Source organism: Lichenostomus cassidix, chromosome 3 (assembly GCF_008360975.1).
Source record: "Lichenostomus cassidix isolate B80296 chromosome 3, HeHo_3.0, whole genome shotgun sequence".
Classification (NCBI taxonomy): domain Eukaryota; kingdom Metazoa; phylum Chordata; class Aves; order Passeriformes; family Meliphagidae; genus Lichenostomus; species Lichenostomus cassidix.
Genome location: NC_139483.1, coordinates 26,967,148 through 26,991,291, shown reverse-complemented (window position 1 = coordinate 26,991,291; position 24,144 = coordinate 26,967,148). Strand labels below are relative to the sequence as shown.

At 41.3% G+C, this 24,144-nt stretch overlaps 1 protein-coding gene across 2 annotated transcripts in view; it reads left to right on the top strand.

Moving 5' to 3' along the window:
- Window positions 1-5,632: 5,632 nt before the first annotated feature.
- PLB1 (phospholipase B1) overlaps window positions 5,633-24,144 on the top strand; it is a 78,426-nt gene continuing 59,914 nt past the window's right edge. Inside the window, exons 1-15 of one of the 2 annotated variants that reach the window (XM_085055034.1) lie at window positions 5,633-5,860; window positions 5,945-6,048; window positions 9,545-9,582; window positions 10,689-10,752; window positions 11,214-11,272; window positions 12,705-12,736; window positions 13,623-13,666; window positions 14,614-14,698; window positions 15,227-15,278; window positions 16,431-16,517; window positions 17,007-17,069; window positions 18,370-18,452; window positions 20,839-20,917; window positions 21,587-21,691; window positions 23,171-23,260. In XM_085055034.1, the coding sequence (XP_084911160.1) occupies window positions 6,000-6,048; window positions 9,545-9,582; window positions 10,689-10,752; window positions 11,214-11,272; window positions 12,705-12,736; window positions 13,623-13,666; window positions 14,614-14,698; window positions 15,227-15,278; window positions 16,431-16,517; window positions 17,007-17,069; window positions 18,370-18,452; window positions 20,839-20,917; window positions 21,587-21,691; window positions 23,171-23,260 (930 nt within the window). In that variant the 5' untranslated portion in view covers window positions 5,633-5,860; window positions 5,945-5,999. Of the gene's footprint in view, window positions 6,049-9,544; window positions 9,583-10,688; window positions 10,753-11,213; window positions 11,273-12,704; window positions 12,737-13,622; window positions 13,667-14,613; window positions 14,699-15,226; window positions 15,279-16,430; window positions 16,518-17,006; window positions 17,070-18,369; window positions 18,453-20,838; window positions 20,918-21,586; window positions 21,692-23,170; window positions 23,261-24,144 lie in introns of both variants that reach the window. The other variant, XM_085055033.1, reaches the window with a different exon arrangement.

The following is a 24,144-nucleotide window of genomic DNA, read 5'->3' as shown; positions in this document are numbered from 1 at the left end:
GCCATGTGCTCCAGCCAGAGCACTGATACTCCTTTCCTCCCTGCACTGTAAATATTTCTAGTCCAGTCTGCCTTCTGTAGTTTCTGTATGCTCACCCCTCCTATTTATTTTATGCCCGTTTACTTACTTCCCTTTCTGGAGTGCTGAGCTATGTGTGACTTCGGGTCTAAGACTGAGTTGGTGGTGTTTGCTTGTTGTTCTCTGGCGATTTCTTTGCCTCACAAAAGGATATTTAGTTTCTGTAAGCACCTCTTCACGGTTACTGAAGGCTTCAGCTGCTTGGCCTTGCATGGTCCCTTAGTGAAATAAGTGTGTCTGTGTCCAAAGTAAGTGTGTCTGATTGTCCTTTCAACCCACTTCTCTAAGCACTGAATCTGTTACCCTCAGGCTTGCCTCCATGCAGTTCCATTCATCAGGTGAAAGAACTGGTGACCAAGAAGACACAGAGTATCTGGACAGCCCATGTTTGGCTCTTTTAGCCACAAAACAGGTGAGAGCAGATCAGAGCATTTTATAGATGGTGAACACTGTGATGGGAGGACGTGCTTGCCACAATTTGTGTGTGTGAAGGATGTGAAGGAAACATGCCAAGCCATACACTCCTGGCTCCAGGAGCTTCTGCTGGTAATAGATTAAAACTGAGCAAGCTCAAGGGCTGTGGAGTGTAAAGGTCTCTAAGAGTTTGGTGCAAATGCAGCCATAAAAGTCAGTCTCATCCCTTATGAGAAAAAACATACCTCTTCTCCCCATCTCAATCACTATGCTACCACCTGATTGTGTCTTCTCCTTTTCAAGAGCAGCACAAGTATTAATGATGCAAAAGTAATATAGCACATTTGGGGCTGGCTCACTGAGGTCAAAGGAATACGTTTTTTGACATGTAAAGACAGGCTGAGAAACGAACTTCTGTGGGGGAATCAGGTAAAGAGAGGATTTTTGGGATGTGCATAGATGGACTAGCAAGTCTGGGACACCGTGGCATCTAGACAGGCTGACCCCACAGAGTCTGTATATTGCACCTTCATGTGGGAAGAGCTTCAGAGACACAGGAGAGTCAGGAGCTTCCCACACTGCCTGCTGCAATTACAGCACAGGCTGAAAACAGAGCCCCTTTGTGGCGTGAATACAAACAGCACTGCTTTGGGAATTTTATAGCTTAATGGAAAAGAATGGGAGAAAGGGAATACTCATGTTTTCATTTTACAAGAGAACCACAGTGCTTTGAGACTTGTTCTTCAGTTCACAGCGGTGTTTATTTAGGTGCCTGATTTCCATGCAAATTTTTGAGAATTAGGTATTTTGCGTGTGAGCATCAATGAACTCACCCAGAGACACAGGAAGGGAGCATGTATTTTCTGGTGCCTGCCATCGAATGCCATCACTGTCTATCAGAGGCAGGCAGACTGCTTCCCTTTTCTATCTGCCTTCCTGCCAGCACTGCTTTCTCAAGGCTGTGGTAGTGCTGGTAAACCCTCTCAAGTCTGTGGCTGTAAACAGGGCTCCCCAGAAGTGAGCTTTATCTCCTGATCTGATAACTAAGGGGCCAACTGAGGAGGCCACAGGACGTATCTGGTCCCCAGCTTCTTGCTGCTTACAGACTCAAACTAATCCTCACACTACAGAAAAGTCAGTAAAGAGAATCTTCAGCTGGGGATCTTTAAATCTTGGCTTCTGCTGTTCTCGAGCTTTTCAGAGTCCTCTGCAGCCTTGTAGCCATCATCAGGCTTCAGGGGCTTCTGCCCCAAGGAGCAGGGAGGATTTCAGCCTGTGGCATGATTTGCAGCTTGCCTTAATCAAAAGCCCAGAAGCTGCTAGAATAGGCAGTGAGGAGCAGTTCCAGCTTTTGCTGCAAAGGGCACACCGTATTTTTGTGACAGGCAGTGGGGAATGGGAGACCTGGGGCAGATACACAAACTGCAAAGGCAGGCTAGGCAGCACCAGCCTCTCAGCAGCACTGAGCAGTCTGTGGAGATGGACTTTACGCTGTACTTTGGTGCCAGCCACAGATGAATGGCTAAAGGGCTTGTGCCCTCAGCAAGCAATCAAACAATCTGTGTGGGAGGTTGTGCCCTCCTTCGGGCACAAGGAAGATATTTTGAGTTCCATTCACTTATTAACGTAGGATCGGAGTTTTTGTTGTGATGTTGCTGCCTTCAGCTGCTGGTAGGTTCTTGCAGGAGAGCACTGCTTTATAGCTCATCCAAAATGTGGATATAATTGTGGTGGTGACCTTGCTTATTTACATACTTATTGCCACAGCTTAAGCCTCTCTAGCAGTTATGCAGATCCTAAACATAAAAGTCAAGAGTCCAATCATGTGCTGAGCTTAGAAAAATTTAAGGAAGTGTATCTGAGGCCTTGTGTTTGCATTTATTTTTACCAAAACTTCTTTTTAAAAACCATTTTAGAAACAATTTATTTCTTCCTTGCCTGCAAAGTCCTGCGTTTTGTAAGGATTGCACTAAATATTACGAGGCCTTTTCCCCACTTTCAGTAATCCGACTGAACACAGACCAGTGCTTTCCAGTTCCACATTAACTTTTGTGTTTTTCTTTTCCTTGGAGGATTTGCACTCTCTCCAGCAGGTGGTAGCAGCCTCCTTCTAGCAGTGCAGCTCTCCTGCCTGCTGCTGCAGAATTGCCGCCCGATGATTCATGTCCTTGGCTGCCCTCGGCCTCACTTGATCTCCTCACCCTCCAGTGCATGTCTGAACTCCCCCGTGGAGAAAGATCTTCTGTTTAGGTCCAGAGCATGCATTAAATTTACCAGCAGTGTCAATCACAGCAAGAGGAGGCAACCACACAACCTCACAAGGACAAGCTAAATGCCTCGCTGTTGTATATGATTTACTCCTAAAGTTTTCATAGCACTGTCATGTTCTACCCATCACAGATGGGTGCCTCATAGATAGAACAATTCAGGGATATGCTTCCTAAATACAGAATTCAAGATCTAATGCTTTGTCCAGGTAGTAGGATTAGCTGAAGCAGTGACAGGTCACAGACAGGCTACATCTTCAAATGAAATGGAAACTCAGTCTGCTTTGTATTTCCACAAGAAGTCCTCTGCTATGCCAATGTAATGTGATAGTTTTGTCATTTTGTCATCATTATCCACTGATATATGACCTCTGCTTTTCAGCAATTGAGTGAGCTACTTCCCTAACTTACTTAGTACAAGGTTGTGCTTAGGGTGACAAACACCTTGGGCTTGATTATGAGAGGTTGAGTGCTATAGAGTTTTTTGACTGTTTGGTTTTATTCTTGGCTTTTTTTTTTTCTTTTAATGTGCAGGCATACCTTCATTATTTTTATTTTAAAACAGCAGTCCTATAGGTGAGGACCTAGATAGATTGAAAGAGTTTGGTTTTTTGTTATTCTGTATGAGTAAAAGAAATGCTGGGGAAAGCTCCATTTAACAGAGCAGGTAAGGAAAAACTTAAAAAACAAGCTAAAAAGTCCGATGGCTTTCCCAGCTATAGCTGCCATACGAGGTATGAAAGGTGAAGCTTTAGGTATAATATAAGCCACCTAAAAATGTAGCAATGAACCAAAGAGTTTGACTAATATGCTTTAGCACCTGTGTTTGAGTATCTGTTTGGGTGTTGCTTACTTTAAAACTGTAACTAGGATTTGACTTTTGTTTTTGTGGTGTTTTGCACTGTTGGGTGTAGACCTGTGAAACAGGTCCTTGGCTTGAGAACATGCCAAGGCACAAAACTTCTGCTCTTCACCACCAACTCTCACGGAAAGCTCTACTGTGCCAGTTGTGTTATGAGCCCTCTCCATCCTGGGCAAGTGACAAGAAGACTCACATGATTCAGGCAGGGTTAACTACCAGTCCAGCTGGCTCCTTGTCCTGCCTGAGCAGCAGCAGGCACTTTAGAGAAGACACAGGATGTTCTCTGTTGATCATTAGGTAATCAGCTACATGGTTGCAGTTACTTAGGCTATTCCTAAACACCGTCAGCTGAGGGTTGGTTTGTGGTCTGGAATTCTCCTTGCCTTCTGTAACTGCCTCTAGTTTTGCCCTTGCAGTAATATAAAAGCTTTAATTTGTCTCTGGCACCTTCTACATCTAATAGAAAATTCTCTCTTCTCCCTTTTGGAAACTTTTGATCTTTGCTGACACTTGTTATTTGCTATTCAATCTAGGAGCTATTTTGATTCTTCGGTGGTGGGAAGGAGCGTTTACAAGAGATTTACAAGCCTTGAAATTAATGTTGTTTTGCTTCTGGAGCATGTCACAGTGTTTAAAGGCTAAACTTGCTCTTGGATCTGTGGTTTATGGCAAATGAATGAATTAATGCTACCTTCCTTTTCATGTTTTGTGTGGTGTATTATGGAGAAGAGACTTTCTGAGATTTTAAACACTTCCAGCTCTTCAAGAAGTCTGTTTCTCATACTTGTCAACAGCGAGAACTTTCCCTTGAGGAGTGAAGCAGCCACAAACCCTTGTCTGTAATAACCAAACCCACCAAATGTAATTCACATCCATGCTGAGACTGTGCAATGCCACCTTGAGTGAGGGGTGATAATGGCCCTGACCAGCCTCACCTGAACCTCCCACATTCTGCCCAGGTGCTTGGGAGTTCCCCTGCAGCTCAGTCCAGGCAGGATTTGCTGGTGTGGTGCTGCACCCTGACAGTGAGTAGGCTTTTAACTTTTCATTACCTTACTGGTCAAAGGAGTTTGGGTGTTAAACTGTGTTTTAAGTTGTGGGACCCCAAAGTAGAATGAGCTCATCCCTCTCAGGCTTGAACATGCAGCTGTGTCTGAGGTGAGGAGCCCCTTGTGCTGGAATGTTTTTGCTGGGTTGAGCTTGGAGACTCAAGGGGGAGGAGGAATGCTTTCCCCTGTCTATGCACATTTCTCCTTGCATGTTGCTGTGAACAGTAGCTGTTCATGTTCAGAATTAATACAGTATTCCAGTTTTTGAAAAGTGAAATGAGCACAAGATCTACCTATAACCTGTTCCTTCAAAGACTGTCTAATTTCTGTAAGGAAAAAACAGAAAGCCAAAATAAACAAAAACCCCTTTGAAGGATGGGTTAAACTGCCTGAGTTGGGTGTGTTAGTGGCTTATTTAAGCATTTAAAGCTATTTACTGAAGCAGACTCCCATTATTCATGTAGGAGCTCTTGCTGGTGTCAGTGGGCTCAGAAGAGGTCAAAGGTCACTCTGCTGTTTTGTGTGAGGACAGCAGGTTGCTCTTCAGTGGTTTGACCCTGACGCTGTAATTGAGGCATAGTGGCAGTGTCACTGGAGAGTGTTGTATCACAGTCCAGCTGGCATTTCTGCATGCTCTTTGACTCTGCAGAAGTGACCATGCTGCTGCAATAGTGTCACAGAAAGGGGTTTGGAGACCTATGCAGTGTGAGGGCAGTTACTGACCCTGCTTGTCTGACACTGCTGTCTTGACAAATACTGCTGAGGCACAGCCCAGTGAAGGAAAACCGGCCAGAAGAGGAGCTAGTGGAAGAGAAACAGGCACAGCATGAGTTTGGTTGAAGGTGAGGAAGGAGCACATGTGGGGAAGGAGACAAAAGGAAGAGCACAACCTTCCTCATTGGGTGGGTGTGGGCTCTGTATAGGGTTCAGTTGTCCTTTTTGCCTCAGGAGCAGAGATTCCTTCCCTGCCTGGCAGAGGCATGCTAATGCCAAACTAATGTGTTATATATTGCCTGGAAGAGCCTTGACCCTGCTGGAAGCTGACTCATGTGATCTTGGTCCTTAGGTTTGCTAAGAACTCCCCTGAAAAATGGCCAGCTCTCACTGAACAAGTGAGAGAGGCTGTGCCCTTTCTTTGACCCTTGGATGGGCAATGAAATGAGATATCATCGTCACTTTGCTTTCCAAAGGTAGAAGCGAATAAGTTTTATGGCTGCTGCGATAAGATATAAAGATATAAAGGAGAAAAAGGAAAAGAATTTCTTTCTTCACAGCCTTAGCGTCTAACAGGCAGCACCACAGGATTATCAATTCATAGAGGTGGTTACCATGAAGCTATTGTTAGGTGTGCTGTTCCTTTGGTTGTTCTCCTCAGAAGGTAAGTTTTGAAAGGCCGTTTGAATATTTGCATTGCACAGTATTTGGGAACCTCTATTTTTAGTTGTTGCAAGGTGGGTGTATAGCAGGAGTTTTAGAAGCAGGATGAAGAAAATCTGTGAGTAAAACTGTGATCTTAAATGCAGTTTGGGGTATGTTTGATAAATTTTGATAAAGATGTATGCATTGGTTTGCACTGTTCTGGGGATAGATGGTATCTTAGGCACTAAAGCTTTCTGGTGAGAAAAACTTCACCAAATAATTAGACTAGAAGTGAGATCTGTGTCAAAATGGTGCAGAAATTCAAGCAAGGGACAGAGGTTGTCTCTGAATTCATAATTATGATCATCCTCTTTTCAGTGATAGATTATGTGAATGGTTAGGCAGCACCCTGGCATTCAAGCCACTGTTCAGATTTCTGTAATATTCAGGGTAGGGGGGAGCCTTTGTTCCCCATACTGTCTCCAAAGTCTGCATTTGATACCAATGACAGTTTTGCAGGTGCTCAAGACTGAAAATTCTGTGTATGTTTTGGCTTTATTTCCTCTGTTGGCTCTGTGCTTTAGCTCTCTGCCTGTAAGAAAATAATGATAACCAGTAATAGTTCTTTACCTTAGCAGTAGGCTGTGATGTTAGGAGTTAGAACGTTTCTCCCAGATTTTAGGAAAGTTGTCTGAAAAGTACTTCTTTTTTATGTCAAGAAAATTTAAATACAAGTTAGAATTATTCAGTGGTAGAGTAAGGGAGTAACTATAATATTGGGAGTAGCAGGAGTTTAAAAAGTCATCCTATGGAAAGTGTAAATCCAAAACAAACTAAGAAAACTGAAGGGGTTAAAATTTAATCAGCCAAGCCAAAAATTAATCTGAAGAGAAACAATGAATCATTGTTGAAATAATGAAAACCAAAACATCCTTTTTCAAATTCTTCTGAAACATGGAGTGTGTAGGACTGACTGATGTGTGAAAGAAGGTTGAAGCCTCAGAAGTTCTCTTTTTCTTTGGTGTCCTTGCATAACAGCTTAACAAAGGCCTTGCACTCTGAGCCTTTCAGCACAGGGGACAAGAGGAGTAGCAGTCAAATCCTTGAACAAACTGATGACAAATAGTAAAAGAACTGCCAGGATTAGATGATATCCACCCAAGGGAGTGAGCCAAGCAGAAATATGAACATGTCCATTTTATTAACAGTGATGCTCATACTGATCTCTGTTGGGATATGGGCTCTGAACGTGTTCAGAAGTGATCTGGATAAGGGTGGACTCTAACTTGCTGATGCAAAACTATTCAGAATGTTCAAAATGAAAACTTAGACAAAGTTTTCCCCTTACATATTACTCTTACTTATGTGTATGCTGTGGTGAATTCTAAATAGGTGCTGCTTGACCCCAGAATACAAACATCTGAAGACATCAGTGCTAGTGATAGTCAGAGAGTCAAATTATTTCAGATGTTAGGGAGAGAACACCATAAAACCCACATTGCTGCTGCTGTGTACAGGGCCATGGTTCACCTGCAGCTTGACAGTGGTCTGGATTTTTCATCTCAAAATAGGTGTGGTAAAACCTAGGCGGAGCATAAAGGAGACGAGTGGTCAGACTTATGAAAAAACTTCAACATGAGATCAAAGAAATGGACTCTTCAGCCCGAAAAAAGAAAGTATAGGTATATGATAAAGACATACAGGCACATACAAAATGGCAAATTTTGCAGAAGCAGGGGAATGACTAGTCTTTACAAGAACAACAAGGAAACAGATCAGGTCATTAACAAAGGAGAAAGTACTTCTTTTCAACGTGCAATTAAATGATGAACTCCTTGTGCTGCAGGACTCGGGGGAAGCCAAAAGTATGAAAGTGTTAGAAAAACAAATAGGCAAATCCATGGAGAAAAGATCTCAGGGAGTTATACAACATTAAGTAATTTCTTGCTCAGGGAGCACAATAGTATGGATAGTTGGGAGGACAGAACATGGAAGGATAACTGTATTTTCCTTATTCTTTGCCTAAGCATCTGCATTTGGATATTGTCAGAGACAAAATTCCAGACTGTGTCAGACTTTCAGTCTGACACACTGAAACTGTTCCTCCAACTCTCTGAATCCTGGAAATTGGGATTGGATCCTCTTTCTCTCTCAGTGTAACCTAAGGAACTCAAATATAATTGAAATTAGTGTTAAAATTCTCAGATATTGAGTTTCTGCAGTAGATTTATGTGGTGCAGACAAGTCCCTCATTGCTTGTGTCTCCAGTATCCCAAACAGTGTTTAGGTTCTGGTCATTGCCCTGAGTAAAGCATCATCAAAAACACAGACTGATCAGGCAGAAATTTAAAATAAAATGTCACACAATAGCCAGGGGGCCACTGTCTCAACCTTCACCAAAGTAGGGTAAAAATAATATAAATTTTCAAATAGCTCATGGCTGAAACCCAAGCAGGGGAAAAACTCATGTATGGAAGTTGCTGACAGTTATTGAATATGGTCATGTAGTGTGGCACAGGTGACAGGCTGAGGTGGTCATGGGGAGCAGTAGTGGCTTTGTGTCACCTCACTGACCTGTATGCACAGGTAGCCCTGTCCCCAGAGACTGCCCAGTGCCCCCTGCTCGTGCCAGGCACATCTCCTTGCAGCGGGAGCAATGCTGGCTGCCCTACACTCCGGTATGTCTTACCTGCCAGGCTGAGCTGGCTCTGCACTTGTTCTGTCATTGACATGGAAAGAAAGCTGTGCAAGCCAGAAGTACTCAGCAGGGCTAAATAGTCCCTAAATAGCTCCTGCGTGTTAAAGGACAGTTATACTAATTCTACATAAGACTTGCTGGATGCTGATGGCTTCAGTGTGGCAAGCAAGAACAGCTTACCTAGGCTTTGTGGAAATTTTTGAATAACCCAAAATCTATGTGTATAAATGCCAGTGTATACTCAAGGAAAGAGAATAAGGTTTACTGAAACAGCTATAGGCCTGACTCCTGTCTCCACAGGCTATTTTGTCTGCCAACACTCTACCAAGAGAAGAAATTGCAGCTGTTTCTGTATCACTATGGCAAACTCACAAGAGTGTTGTGCTGCTCCCTGATGGTGAAAGATGTAGATTAATGGGAATTGTTCCTTTCTAAGGAGTTTCACTTTGTACATGTTCAAATTACTCTCATTTTGGATGGAATAAGACCCCAGCAGTATATGAAAGGTACTGAAGAGGAAAATAAGTAGAGAAGGCCTGTGGCGGATGGGGTTGTTTGAGGGGATCCACAAGCAGTTCATCACCTGTTCCTATAAATTCATTACATTCCACTAATTTCAACAGATCTCACCTGCTTATAATAACTAAAAGCTCATTTAATATAGCAAAATGGGATGAGCCTCATATTTGGAAAGTAGGGCAGATGAGAAAGGTATCTCCTCTCAGGATTCTGTACTTTTATGTATATTAAATCTTATGAAGCTTTTTTTCCCTAACGTTAAAAAATATAGCATAACTTTTTCTTTAATATTTTTAAGGTAATGCAAATGGTCTGGAAGAATCTGGGAAACTAGAGGTAAAGTATGAATACAGCTTTTTTTTTTTTTTTCTGTTTTCAATACCTGTCATTACCTATCAGGCTGTTACTTCCTCTGAGGCAGGCAGAAGAAGCAATACAGCTTGTTGCTCTAAACTGCTTCTGCAAAGAAAAAATGCAAAGCGAATGAGTCGGCAATGTGATAGTGCAGCTGCAAGATTACAGAACATAATCAGGAAATGAGGTTTTCTCCAAGCAATGTTTGTTATTAGGTTGCATATCCTGTACGTAGGTCGCTTGTGGTTAGCACTTGTTCCTAGATGCTCTGTTGCTCTTCTAGAAACACAGGATTAAACTCTCCCTTGCTTTATAATGGTGAGAAGTGTCTGCACCATTAAAATCCTCCAGATGGGCACTAGGGAGTGTGTGTGGACTGTGGTGGCCCTTGTCATAATACAGATCTCAGCTCTAGCTGCTGCTGATGGTCGGCCAGCCACTCAAGGTCATTGTGATGAGGGAGCCCATGACAAGTCACCCAGGGCCAGGGCGGGGTTTGCCTTTCATGGCTCTTTAAAGCACTCGATGATGGGCTGTGCCTACTGCAAGGACATGGGATGGCATTAAATAATGTTCCTACTGGTACTGAACTGTCTCGCAGGCTGAGGGAATAACATCACTCACATCCTTGCCTTCTCTGATCACCTGGCCAGGTGTTGTTAAGGATAAGAATTGGTTCATTTTTGCCTTTCCTGTTGCATATTGGAGATGTAACATTTTGTTACGTCAGTCGGGTGCCCCTTGGCATATAGAGATGCCTGCAGTAGCTGTCCTTATGACCTCTTCCAGTTAAGCAGTCACTGTAGCAATGGATGTAACAGGATGTATTCAGCACGTTTCATTGTTTGCTCAGGCCCAATTTCTGTGGCAATCAGTAAGAAAATCAAGCAGAAAGTGTCAAGTTTTGGAAGAGTTAATTGAAAATGCAGCTGTTCAGATCTGTGTTCCCATTTGTAACAGAGGTGTAATTGTTCTTTGTTTACTTGAGTAAATCTTGGTTCTGTGTGAGAATGGAGCCCATAGGACCCCTCATTCCACAAATTTCCTTGTTAGATCTAAGCAATCATATTTGTTTGTTTATGTCAAAGGCTCTAAGAAGCTTGCAGTTTTCATGTGAGCAGGTGATGCTCCCTGAGATGCCTCCATCTTCAGGTTTGTGTCTGATATTGTCTCAACAGAGACTTTCCCTCCCAAAATTATTTGACAATATGCTGGGCAGAAATCAGCTCTTTGCAGGGATGAATGTATATGGAATTGACTGAAATGGAACTAGGCTCTATAAACTCCTTAGTTGTTTGTTCCACTCATGATTACTTTTCTACCTTTGTTTCTTCAGCTGATAATTGGGGATGCCACTATTACTTCAGTCATTCCCACCAGTGTTTTTTTGATCTTTTCCTGCTTGATGGTTGAGCATTTCAATGCCTCTGAACACCTGAGTAAAGTTTCTCATCCTTTCTGACTAATTTAAAACTTCCAATCAAAGAGATCAATATAGACTTCTCACATTTTAGCCAACTTTGTTATGTTTTGATATACTGGTGAATGTAACTTTCTTTTAGGGTTACTGTTTTGGGGTTTTTTGTAACCTGAAGTCTTTTGCTTTTCTGCAGTTCATGCTCTAAGGCCAGCTGACATTAAAGCAGTTGCTGCAATAGGAAGTTTGCAAAGAGTAAGTACGAGTGGGAAATGTGCTGAGTGTGACCCATTTCCTCCATTGTGACGATGAAGTCAGCTGATGATGTAGTTTGGGGTCTCAGTTGGGGTGTTCAGGACTTGAATCTTTCCACAAGCATCAAAGACTTCTGTTGAAAAAATGACTGGAAATACCTGCTGTTCAGTGTTCCAGTATACCCTAAGTCTAAAATTAGACAGCTGACTTCGTGCAGGAGGAAATGTGATCACAGTGCTCTTGCAGAGAACCATGATATTTGATTAGAGAGCAAGGATTTTCCTAACAATGAGCATAACAGACTGAATAACTGGAAGAAGATGCTGGGAAAATTCAAACTGGAACAAGTACAAATTACTGAGAAATGCAGTAGATTTTCCACTTCATAAAGTGTTTTCTGTAGAAATTGGTTTCCTACGTAGAAGGCAGAAGGTCTACAAGAACACAAAGATATGCTTCTGATGCACAGATCAGTGGGTAAAGTTCTCCTGCCTGTTATAATGTAGTCAGATTTGAATGATCTTTCTTTGTCTTAATAGTTGGAAGTGGATATCTGAAATAGATTTGAGGCCAAATTAAAAACATTTAACCACGATTCTTGAGCTTTGAGGAAGTGTAGAAATGCTTGTAGAGCAAAAATTGATAGCCACTGGAGAGGCTGCAACTGTGAAAAGTGGGGGAGAGTCTCCCTTATTACAAAACAACTCAAATCTGAGATGGTATTCCTCAAGACATCATACTTTTCCTTTAGAAAATCAGCACTTCTGGACTCCTTGTCCTTAATTTTTTTTTTTAATTAATTGAATTCAAAGGTGCTTCAGCCGTATCAGAGGCATGGCCCTTTAGAGCAAGTCTTCTTTGTGCTGGCATCTTTGTTGCTTGTGGGGGTGTCATACAAAAACATGTAAATGATCTTTTAAGGAATGTTTGCTTTCCTAGAGCAAACATCTCTGTCACTGTCTCCTCTTCAAACTCTCTGAAATCAGTGAAGTTCCTCTATTGATGTTAAAGTTGGGGTTTTTTTTATCAGACAACCTTCTGTCTGAGTGCCATGTATGTTAATTATCTAAATAAGTGGAGGTCATGTCCCTTGTTGAAAAGCAGTAGGAGTAGATCCAGAGAAATTTGGTTTAGAGCAGCATTTCATTTTATGGAATTTGGTTTCAACTAGTCAAATTTTATCTTAAGCCACATGTTAAAAAATCATTTTTTACTGCACTAATTAAGGACTGATTACCAGACTATGAAAATACACTGTAATAGGGAAATTCTGGAAAACAGCTTAAATCTGTGAGTGATTGCAATGCAATGGAAAAGAGAATGTAGAAAACAATATCATCTCTAACAGGAGAGGAATATGCTAGGGAAACAGCATATGTAGGTGTAGTTTACACTTTGCTCAATATTATTCTTATTGCTTCTTTGTTCACAGACACCAGGATCTGGTGAGGACTTACTCCAAAGGTAACAATGAATACTTAGCTTTTATAAGTGTCATTATATTAATCTCTGTAGTATCACAGTGCAGGAATTAGGCTGAAGCAATACTTTTTATTGCTTTCCAGAGAGGAGGAAAAATCCTATGTAAAATATAAAGGATTTTGAGACACTGTAATTTTCCCTATCCTTTGGCAACAGAAATTTTTTGTACTTATACAGGATATAGGACTACCTTAGGGTTGCAATAACCTTGATTCAGAATCATTGCTGCATGATAAATCCTAGGTAGCATCATAATTCACTAGTTAGAGACCAGAAAGCAGGGATTTATCAGAGCAAAGAAAGAACCCAGGAGTTCAGATACCCTGTCCTCTGCTTTGCTGATTCCCAGTGCTTCATGGACAAACTTCACCCCATTTCCTTTTTCTGTGTGCCCTTAGCAGATCTGCATTAGTGAGTGAATATATGGCAAAACCTTGTAGTTGCAAGTCTGTGCAGGTTTTTTGAGTCATAGCATTGCACATGAGGATTTAGCCCTACACAGATAAATTTTAAAAGGCTAATTTTCCTTGAAGGTTGCATAAACATCTGTGTCCACTTGTATGTGGGTATACATGGAGAGGCCCCTGCATCCCTTGTAGCTGTATATGAGCAAGCACAAGTATTGCAACATACAGAGTGTACAAAGACAGAAAAAACTAAGATCTGAGACTATGTTCTTACTCAGCAGTAGCTGATGACATGACAGTTTTGGGGAAAGAAAGGCCCCTTTCTTACTTGCAGCAGCTGCCATGAATTTACACTCTGAGATGTAGCATAACTAATAAGAAATTGAGGCTGTGCTGTAATATAATTTTTCTTTGAGAAATGGAATAACAGGAACTTCCTGTTTTCTCTTCCCTTTCTATAGCACAGGCAAGAACTTCCTTGAACTAAGCATGGCAACTTTAGCAGGTGCGTCTTGCTGTCACACTAAAACTTCAGCAAATTAATTTAACAGCTTGCTGGCAGGAGCTCCAGGGCTCTGCTGGGCTGCAGAGCAGATGCAGCACGGGCACACCACAGGGGTGTAGGGGGAGCCTGAGGGGTGGTGGACCTGGGGACATGAGTACAGCCAGCCTGGATTATCTGTGCTGGCTTTAAACTGACTGTCTGGGTAGACAAACAGCAGTGAAGAAGGGGTGTGAGATTGCTGCAAGATTCTTAAATGCCCAGTGAGCTTTTTGGCCTGTTATTTCTACCCACTGCACAGTCTCTGCTGGTGTGTGCTTGCAGCCCATGCTGGCCTGGTGAAATCTTGTGTGGGTTTGCCTGCTCGGTGTTACCCTGTGTTCAGGATTAACACTGTGGCTGCCACAGATGTGCCACATCTGTGAATTCATCGTCTATTGGCTGTCTCTAAAGGCAGCCTTTCCTTGCTTAAAGGCCATTACAAGTAAAACCTACATGTCCCCTGAAATGATAAGTAATGTATAGCTCCAGGGTCATGCCCTCCAAATCATCTTCCTGGTATCTTCGCTCCTTGGTGTCATGTCCATTTCCCTGTGAAAGGGGTTTAAAACATGGCAAATCATTGGTGTTCCATGAGTCTCTCTGGGTAGCCCTTCCCAGTAGCTTCATTTCTACAGCTGTATTTAAGTCCACCTACACTACTTGTGGCTGACATGAGAGATGGGGATGGAGGTTTCTGACCTGGGTCTGGAGGCAAACTCAGATGTCAAGCCTTCATTTCAGCAGGTGAACAAAACCAAGAACAGCTGCAGAGGGGCTTGGGCATACCTCTTGTGTGCCAACAGATCCTCAGACTTTACGTGTTCTGGCTGTTTTAGTTCTGTTTAATGAGTCAGCAGAGTAGCAGTCTGTTGGATGCAGAAATCACCTAACCTGTGTGTGTCTTTCAGCTCTCATTAGCACCTTCAACCCCTCGGTCCTACACCTGTCCCCTGGGCCTGGCACAGCAGGAGCAATGCCAGACAGTCAAGCCAGGTGAGTCTGAGGGGCTTTTGGCAAGGCAGTTGATGTACAGCCGGCAAGGGGGAGGATGGAAACCTTTAATGCTAGAGCACTTCACTGGGCACAGAATATGCTCAGTACTGGCAGAGGCTGCACAGACACTCTGGGGACAGACTCTGCTACTGTGGCTTTATTGCCACCACTCAGAGTGAGAAGGAACAAAGCCCAGCTTTGGGGTCTGGATCACCTGACTTAACATCAGATCTCTTAATAGCTGCAAAACGCATTTTTGGCTCAAATAGAGGCTGAGATGTGCCTACCAAGCTGTGCCTGCTGTTTCCATCTAAGTGCACATGTCTGAAACTGAGATAGCTGAATATGAACTAATCACCCAAAGCTCTCTGGGAAGCACAGTCAATTGTCTAATCTTAACACATTTAGGAGAGAAAAGATTAATCCAGCCTGAATTCTCAAATGTGCTTTTATTCAATGGTAAAAATCAGCCAAAGCTTTCACCTTACTGATCCTGTTATAATTTCTCTCTTCCTTTCTGCTTTTCAGAGACCTCCTGCGTCAAGCTGAAGAAATAGTGAAGCTCATGAAAGAGGATCAGGTTTGTTTAAAGCACAGGACAAGTCAGAAAGCATGGTGTTGAAGCAGAAAAGTGATTTAATACTTTAAACAGCATTCAAAAATATTTTCAAAACAGAAAATGCCATTTCTTGAGGTTAACAGGCACTAGTCTTTCTGTTGTAAATAAGAATCAATTCTGTGCCTTTCAGATGCAGAGTTTTGTTCTTGAAAGTATCCCACTTCTTTTACTTTTGTCAAAGCAGGTGAAGAGCTTGGTAGGGAAGCTAATATGTTTGCTTTCTGTTGGCTAAGGATGTGAGAATTCTGCTAGCTACACTCTGTAACTGTGCCAGTGTTTCTGAGAAGCCAACCCAAAATAATAATTCTCAGTATTTGTCTCTTCAGTTCCTTTTTGGTCTTTCAAGAACATATTTTTGAAAAGGACAATAAAGACCTAGATATGCTTTGGCTGCTGGTAGTCAGAGCTTGAATTATCGCTCATGGCTAAGTGCTTTTTAAGTCCCATCCTGGAGCTTTAAGCATTCATTTCTCTTTTATTCTTAACCATGAGGCATGTTATTTTGTAAAATAGTCTTGAAATAATGGGAAAATGTAATTGTCAAGGCAATTGTGCTGTTGCCCTGTTGCCTCTTTGCTCTACAGGGATTTAGCATACATGTTTGTGGAACTGTGTGGTTCTAATCAAGGCTCCTCGGGATTGTTGAGAATTGCCTAATAAACATAGCACAGCTGAGCAGAGCTCTAGCTCTCAAACTTTTTATTCCAGTCCTTATCCCACTAGTGCGACCCCTTCTCAGCAGTTCAGGTACAGTAATCTCATTGGCAAGCTGCAACTGTGATGGAAAGAGGCAACATCAAGTTCTGTGCTGAGCTGTCCATGCCCATCTTTTCCAATAGTCTCTTACAGCAGCATCAATTTCAGGTTCTGTCCTGAGCTTTTTGTCAGTGTGTGTTCAGCTTTAATTGCAGTACTTGATGCCTAACCATGCATTTGCTGTCTCCTCCAGGCAAAACTGGATGTCTTGTGAAACAGAAGGGATCAAGATGGCCGGGGTTGGGTCATGGACAATTTCTTGGTCTCACTGGTTTTGAAACCATAGCAATTTGTGCAAGAGAAAGGGGTATAGCAAATAGATCACCTATAATCTATTCCTTTATTTTTCTCTCCCAGATGATGGACTTCCAAAATGACTGGAAACTGATCACAGTGTTTTTTAGTGCTGAAACCCCATGTTCTTCCTATGCTTCCACACAGCTGGTAAGTGCTTTGTGGGGTGTTGTCACAGTCAAGGATGGTAGTTAAGATGCTTTCCCATACTTTGCTCTCTGCTACAGTGAACCAAAGGAATAGTTAGGTCTGGGATGATGGGATGCCTCTATGCAATGATGTAAGCTCCTGGCACATTATGGGTTTTGTATTTATAAACATCTGTACTTAATTTGCCATCCCAAGTCTGAGATATCTTAGCAGAAAAACTGTTTTCCACCTTCAAGTATAAAGATACTTTTCTTCGCTATTCCTGTCTTTTTCTTAATATATGTCAAGTTTTCTATTTATAGGCAGTTAAATTACAAGATTATTTCCCAAATGTTATTTACTTGTTGCTGGCTAAGGCTGAATTTAGAATAGAGTGGTTCTTAATAATGCTTCAGTACACAGCTAAATACAAAGGGTTTGTGACTTATAGGAAATTGATAACTTTGTTTTTTCTACTAATTTTTATGGCATTTCTCACCTCACTTACAGAAGAACTGCATATCGGAAAACCTGGAAAAAGTTACAGCTGTCTTGGATTTTTTGTATAAGAAGGTAAGATGTATTGATCACCCCTGTATAGCTGAATCCTTTGAATATTTTTCCAGTCTCCCTTTCCAGACTGGGGCTGGTGCCACTCTTCACGTGGCTTAGAACACCACTCTCCCTGACTTCAAACCTCTGGGTCCGTTTGTTTTCCCTAAGTATTTTACACCTGCTTTTAAAAACATGATGGATGCAAACAAAAGGGATGGATGGATAACTGATCTGTTTTGCAACACAAGCTAATGTACCACTCAGTCTTTAGGGTTTTTTAAGTGATGTCTGTGAAAATTGGAGCACATCTTTCTAGATCTAAAAGTCATGTTTAACAGGGCTGTTGGTGCAAATCACTGATATCTACTTACTGGTGTGGAACACCTAGGTAGTGTACAGGCTGCTAACTACCTGGTGATGACTTTTACACACCAGGGAAAACATCCATTAAAATATGTATAATAGACTTTCTTTTTTTATTTTGTGTTCATTTTAGGATCTTGGTCTTTCTAAAGTTTTTTAGCTGGCTGAGCTAAGAATTATCTGCTTATTTAGGATGGTTTATGGGAAGCATTCTGTGCTGTGTTTTGGTCTACTAATGAGTAAGGGTTAGACTAGATGAGGATAGATCACGACTAAAGCAGACTATAAACTGTTTATTTGAATTATTTCAATAGCGTCTTCCTATAATTTTGTTTTGCTGCATTGATGGCCTACAGCACATTCTAAACCTGCTACTCTTGGATTGCATCAGGCCACAACCACTCGTTTTTCTCCAACTGACTTTGACAAATGTGTATGGGGAAAGTTCCACCCACATGTTCTCCTCAGGTTCTCTCCACTATTATTTCCAGAATCTGTTTACGTGCATGTGTAAAAGTGAAATATCATTATGTAAATGAAAAGCTGCTTTTTGCATGGAGGAGAGGTGTGGTGGGTTGCATGAGTGCTTGTGCTGTTATATAGGATGTTTCGTCCCCAGCTTTGCATTGCCATGTTGCCACAAAAATGGTAGCTCCAAGTTCATTTGAGTTCAGTTTAGTTGGCTGGTGGCCATTTTGGTTATGTAAAATGAATTGCTGTGTCTCAGTCAAGAAATTATGGTCACAAGCGCTTCATAAATGATGATCCTAGATAGCAGGCATAAGAGCAGGGTTCAGGACAGAATGGGCAAAGACTTAGATAATTGATTTTATGTAGGCAGAATCCCAGGCCAGAGGCAATATATGTGAAGTTATAGACGTAATTTACTGCAATTGCTGCTTGCTGAACTTTAATTGCAAATCTAGCATGAATAACTTTTACTTTATTGCCACAGGTTCCCAAAGCCTTTGTGAATCTAGTGGATTCCACTGAGCTCAGAACTGCCTCTCTTCCATGCCGAGATAAGAGTAATGCCAGGTAACAGATTTCTTTAAGTTCCTGTCACTGTCTCCTGCTGGCATTCAACAAATAGCTATTTATATGCACTGATTTTATAACTGAGCTACAAGCTTCTGAACGGTTTTTCTGCCCTTAATACAAAAGCATGTGAAAGATTTTAAGTGTTCGCTTTGTTTCTGATAAACTTTCTCTGAAAGATGTATTTTTACTAGGAAGAATAGGTGCTTTTAATCCTGTGAAGTTGTATAACATATTTAAATACTGGGTCAGAGGGAGGGAAAAAGAGAAAGCCTCGATGCTGTACAAGCACTGTTCACCAAGAGCCAAAGCATTGGTTTGCTATCAACAGTTTTAGCCATAAATCCAAAACACAGCACCATATGGGCTGCTATGAAAAAAGTTAACTCCATCTCAGCCAGACCCCACACTGAGATTATGGTCACAAGACTGCACAGTCTAGCTATTCCCAGTTTATTATTCAGTGCTACTTCTGTTGTGCAACTCTCAAGTCAAAAGCTCTGTAGGCACTTTGAAAGTTTAAGTTTTTATATATCGATGGTCACAAAATGAGTAATTGATTTTAAAGGACGTTATTAGGGTATTGGAAAGATACTGCTTGGGCTTAGGGTATGCTAAGGGTGGAGAACATCCAAGTTGTCAGTTCCTTATGGTAACTGCATCTATTTATCTGTCTTTCTCAGTACTCTGTAACAAAAGTGTGAGTAGTTTGTGTCCCGATTTAGTATGGAGTGGGAGTGTGCACATGAGCAGTTATGATGGAGTAGTTTACAGCTGGTGAGATTACACTCCATCTTACTCCACAGTATTTTTTTTTCCTGTGCTCATGGCACAGGGCACCATATGTACTAATATAGTCATCCTGAAGTGTTTCACAAGCTTTGCAAGTATACAACCTCGGGCACATTCTGATGGAATGGGGAAAGAGGTCTGGCTGCTATGTAACCATGTACTTAACAAATACAAGCAGAGGAGAAGCTTTCCTTGTAAAAAGCAACTGCTTGGGGCATGCTAGCTTTTTCTTCCTTCACAAACATGAAGGGGAAAAATGTAAAAAATGTGGAAAAGATGGATTTAAGAATATGGGCTTTGCCAAGTATTGAAGGCCTTAAAAATAAAATTAAATCTATTTTTTTTCCTCTGAGGAATTTTTATATTTCTTTTTGTTCTTAAGACAATTTGCTTTCTTATTGTCAGCATGCTCTCACGGCTGTGTTTATCTGGTGGAACAGACCCACAAGTTTGCAAACTTTACTGTTTGTTAGACAGCCTCAGGCCCAGATCCTCTCCCAGATAAAGACCTCCAGCATTCAGTTACTCAGTTGTCATTTTGAGCTGCTTTGAGAGAAAAACAAAAGTCCATACCAAAATGTAAATGAAATGAAATTTCAAGAGTCAAAGAGGATAATAATAGTTGACACTTTCAGTCCTGTGTCAGTACTGAACTTTAGGCATTGAAGTTTGGGACATAATGGGGATTTAAAGTTCCCTCCTTTACTAATCTCTTACTAACTAGAAGTGTCTGCACTAAAAGTAATGTATTAATCCTATTTTTAGGCACGCAACTCTCTTCATGTATTTTATGAGGGTCTTCTGTTAGGTTTGGGTAATATTCTCATTCTGAGTTCATATTTCTTTCACTCACCAGCAGTGATAATAGCATTTTGTCAGAAAATTCATTTTATGGGTTTTGCTAGAATGTGAAAACGATCCAAACACCTATTGCTTACAGCTGCAAAGCCTCCAGAATCTTTCTCAGATTCCAGTCCATCCAGGAAATTTCAAGAGAGTGTGTCTTTGCTGGAACCTGACTAATCTTGTGTGTATCTTATATTGGTTTTGTCTACAGTTTTGGGAGCTTTCAGAGTTCTCCAACTAGCTGCAAAAATATGCAGTATACACATCTCACCTTGCAGGTCAGAAATCTGACAGTGCCAGTCATCCTTTAGAATGACTGCACCTTCTGCACCTTCCATCCACGTTTCTAGATGCAGGTCTTCATGCCAAATATTAAAGAAATAGTTTCTGTGGAAGTATTTTGAGTTTGTTCGATTTTCCTGTGTGGCTACAGAGATGGAAATGTTTGAAAACCAGTGCAGCTGCTATTTTAAGCTTGAGCATGTTGCTAGCTTGTGATATCCTCTGCTAATCTAAGTCTGGCATACTTGTCAACTGACTAGGCTTTCAAATCAAGAAGATATACAAAGCTCTGGATACATCACTCTATGTTCATATCAAAAATTAGCATGTTCCATGTAGCTTTCTCTACATATACAGCAATTTAGTCTTCAGTATGTTCTTGTCAGTGGCTTGAAGGGATTCATGCTATCTACCTTGTTTATCAAAAGTTCATAATGTCTTTCATGTTTTTAATTCTTTTCTGCAGCAATCCAGGCAGGAATCAGTGCAATTATGCTGGTGAACACTCCATGTTAGATGATAACATACTGAGGTGGTCCTATCAGGTATGGCATCTGCTGTGTTGTTTGGCTCTCATCTTGCCAGACATGTCTATTCATTTTCCAGAATGGCCTGAAGCAAGGAGCTAAGGGAGGAATAGCAGTGAGGAAGTTGAGTAACAGCCTTTCTACCACATATCCATAGCAACCCTGATCCCATTCTTTACATTAGTAATACTGAAAATAAGTTCTCCTTATACCTGAGTGATCTTAGTATGTCTTGAAGTTTTAAATATCTATATAACTTTTGGCAACCTAGAATTTTTCTAGAATATCCCATCAGAGAAGTTATCTGTCTTGTCCAGTAAAACATCACATGATTTAGAACAGGGAAACTTTCTATTAAGACAAAGACAGTTGTGTTAGAATTTCTTTTAAATATGCCAGACAAGCAATAAACATGACATTTCATTGCCTGGCTAAGCTCGCTGTCCTTTCAAAGAAAATGGTGGTGAACTATATTTCTCATAGCTATAAGGATTTTCCAGTTGTCGTGTAACAAGATTTCATTAAATTACTGTCATTGTTCTGGATTACACAATTTTATTTCTGTGGTTTATTACGGGTGGGGATAATTTTAATTTAATTTTAATTTACTTTAAACCCTGACGAATCACACATGTATTACACTCTCTACCTGATAATACTTATCTCATTAAATGGTTGTCTATTTAGGATGCTTTGGAAAAACTACTGGAGTCTGAGAGGTTTGATCAAAAGGATGACTTCACTGTTGTTCTTCAGCCTTCTCTCCAAGAAAGAAATCTGCTGCTCAGACTGGTGAGTAAACTCAAGCTGCTCCAGTATTTCTGGTTTGTGTCTGCTGAGACTGAGTGCAATATTCAGCAGGCTTTCCCGTCCTAGGCTGTGTAATGCTGGAAGACAAGAGTAGCCAGGCACAGGAAGAACACACCTCAGAATCAGACACAGAAATCCTGACAGTGGCACTTGATTTAAACAGCACCAGTCAGAGATCCTGTGTTTTTTGAATGCTATGCTTCTGGATAAATCAAGCTATGGCACCTCTGCACCTGAGGTCACAAGTGTCTGGAAGCTGTCAATGCTGCTGATTTTTCCATCTCTTTGTAGCCATCACCATATTCATCCCTGATTATGCTCATGCTTTTGATAACAAAGGCAAAAAGTGTGTAACATCAAGTATTCAAAAAGGGTTAGAGGGACAAAAGATAAAGGTGTTTGTAAACTATGTTGGACAGTACAGTTATTTCCCTGCAATGAGTCTGAGAACTTGGGAATCAATATTGTCTGGTATAGCCAGCAGGGAATGAAGATGGGATTGCCTAGGATGTCAGGCATGGTTTTGTCATAAGTGATCTTTAAAGGGAAGTTCAAAGGTCAAGGTTGTCTAAGATCTGGCAATAAAGAGGGAGAATATTATTTTCTAGAGAATGGCTCACTTGGAGCGAGATATCAAAATCCAACACGTTAGGTGTTTTTTTTTTTGGATAGGTTGGTGGTGAGTCAGGGTCTGGTTTCTGGGCATCATAATAGCTCTATGAATTTGAGGTAATTCCATTGCTCCCCTCAGCTCAGTGTCAGACCTAAGTGAACTGGGAGAAGAAATTTTTCTTCCAGGAAGGGTAGCATCTGCTGTGTTGCAAAATCTTCTTGTTTCTGCTGGGGTCATCTTTTGCCAGGCTTTTTTTTGTTGATGGCTGGTCCATATGCAAATAGCAGACTTCTAACTTTCATGGTATTACTTTTTCTCTCAGTAATTTGCTCTATTATTTCCTAAATGCCATTATAGCTCATAGGTGGATTCTTTATTTCTTCTGATTTGTGGTATGCCTGCAGGCCACCATGTGTAACCTTCCAAACTCTTCCAACAGTTACATTTCATTTAAAATTAAGCATGCTCTCCTAAGACAAATTCTGCATGTTTCCACCCTTTAAATGCACGTGTTAGCTAGAAAAAGTGTTGTTTATTCCAAATCATTCATGTGTTCACATCTATATGTCTTCCTGGTCTACTGCATGTCACTGTTGTGATCATGCTGTGTTGTTGCTCTGCTCTTCTTGTCCTGTTGATGTGCAACAATCATTTACAAAAACAGCATCTTTCTCTCTTGACGCACCAGTACTAACTGGGATTGGTGGCAAGTGGCTTAATGAGAATACCAAAGTTGATTTTCTTGTGGATGTGAATATTATTTTATAGATTGAGAGCTTTTGTAATTGAATAGCTCATCTTTCCCTACTTCTGGTATTTTATCATGCTCAAAGTACTTTTTCTTTCAGGGCAAGGATGGTTCAATTGCCACATCAAAGACACAAGTGGAAATTCTGGAAGATTATATTTTTATGACTGTGGGCCTCTGGAACAACATGGTAAGCAGTACTACAGAGACTGTTTCTTGCTGAACTTGGTATGGGTGGCTGGTACCAACCCAGCACGAGCCAGACCTTGAGTAGCAAAGAGGCAGGGGAAGGAAGGAAGAATAAAAGAATTATCCCTCAGCTGTGCAGGGAGACTGCTCTTGAATAATGCTAAATGCTCTACACTTCCAAGACAAATCTCACTCTGTTCAGTGGCTGCTGCTTGCTACCAAGAACTTTTTAGCAAGGTTTACAAAGCAGCCCTTTGGGAAGCCTCATGGAGTAAATGAGCTGTGACAGATCCTTTTTTTGCTAATCTTACCTCTTTGACAGCACAGCACAGGTTGACTGAGGCTTGTCCTAACCTGAGATTATAGCAATTATATTCCTGCCTACTCTGTCCTCTATCCTGTATCCCCTACCATCCTTTGCTAATGAATCTCATACACCACTGTCTCCTGAACCATCATCTTTCTGCTGCTGTTGCTCACAGTGAAAAGGTGATGGACAACCTTGAGGAGCTCTTGTTATATCCTCAAGAGTTGGATGTCCTATCCAGCTGAGGAAAGGCAGCATATGGTGCCTTCTATTAAGTGGTAGAGGTTGTCCGAGAGAAATGTGAACTTTATGACCCACTCAACCTTGAACACGATGACCAATTCTGTAGAGGGCTGTTTTCCACTGCAGACTTGAGCTGCTGACATGCAGCATTTGTGTGCAAGACTGAGAGGATGCATTTACAACTGGAGGAGTTTGTATTTTAAAACTTATGCTAGCGGCAAATGAAGAAATGTGAGTTGCGTTTCAATATGAATGAGACAGAAAAGCAGGCAGGTGGATTTGGAGTCAGCAGAGTGAAGCTGGATGTTACCGTTTAGTGTATATTTGGATATGGC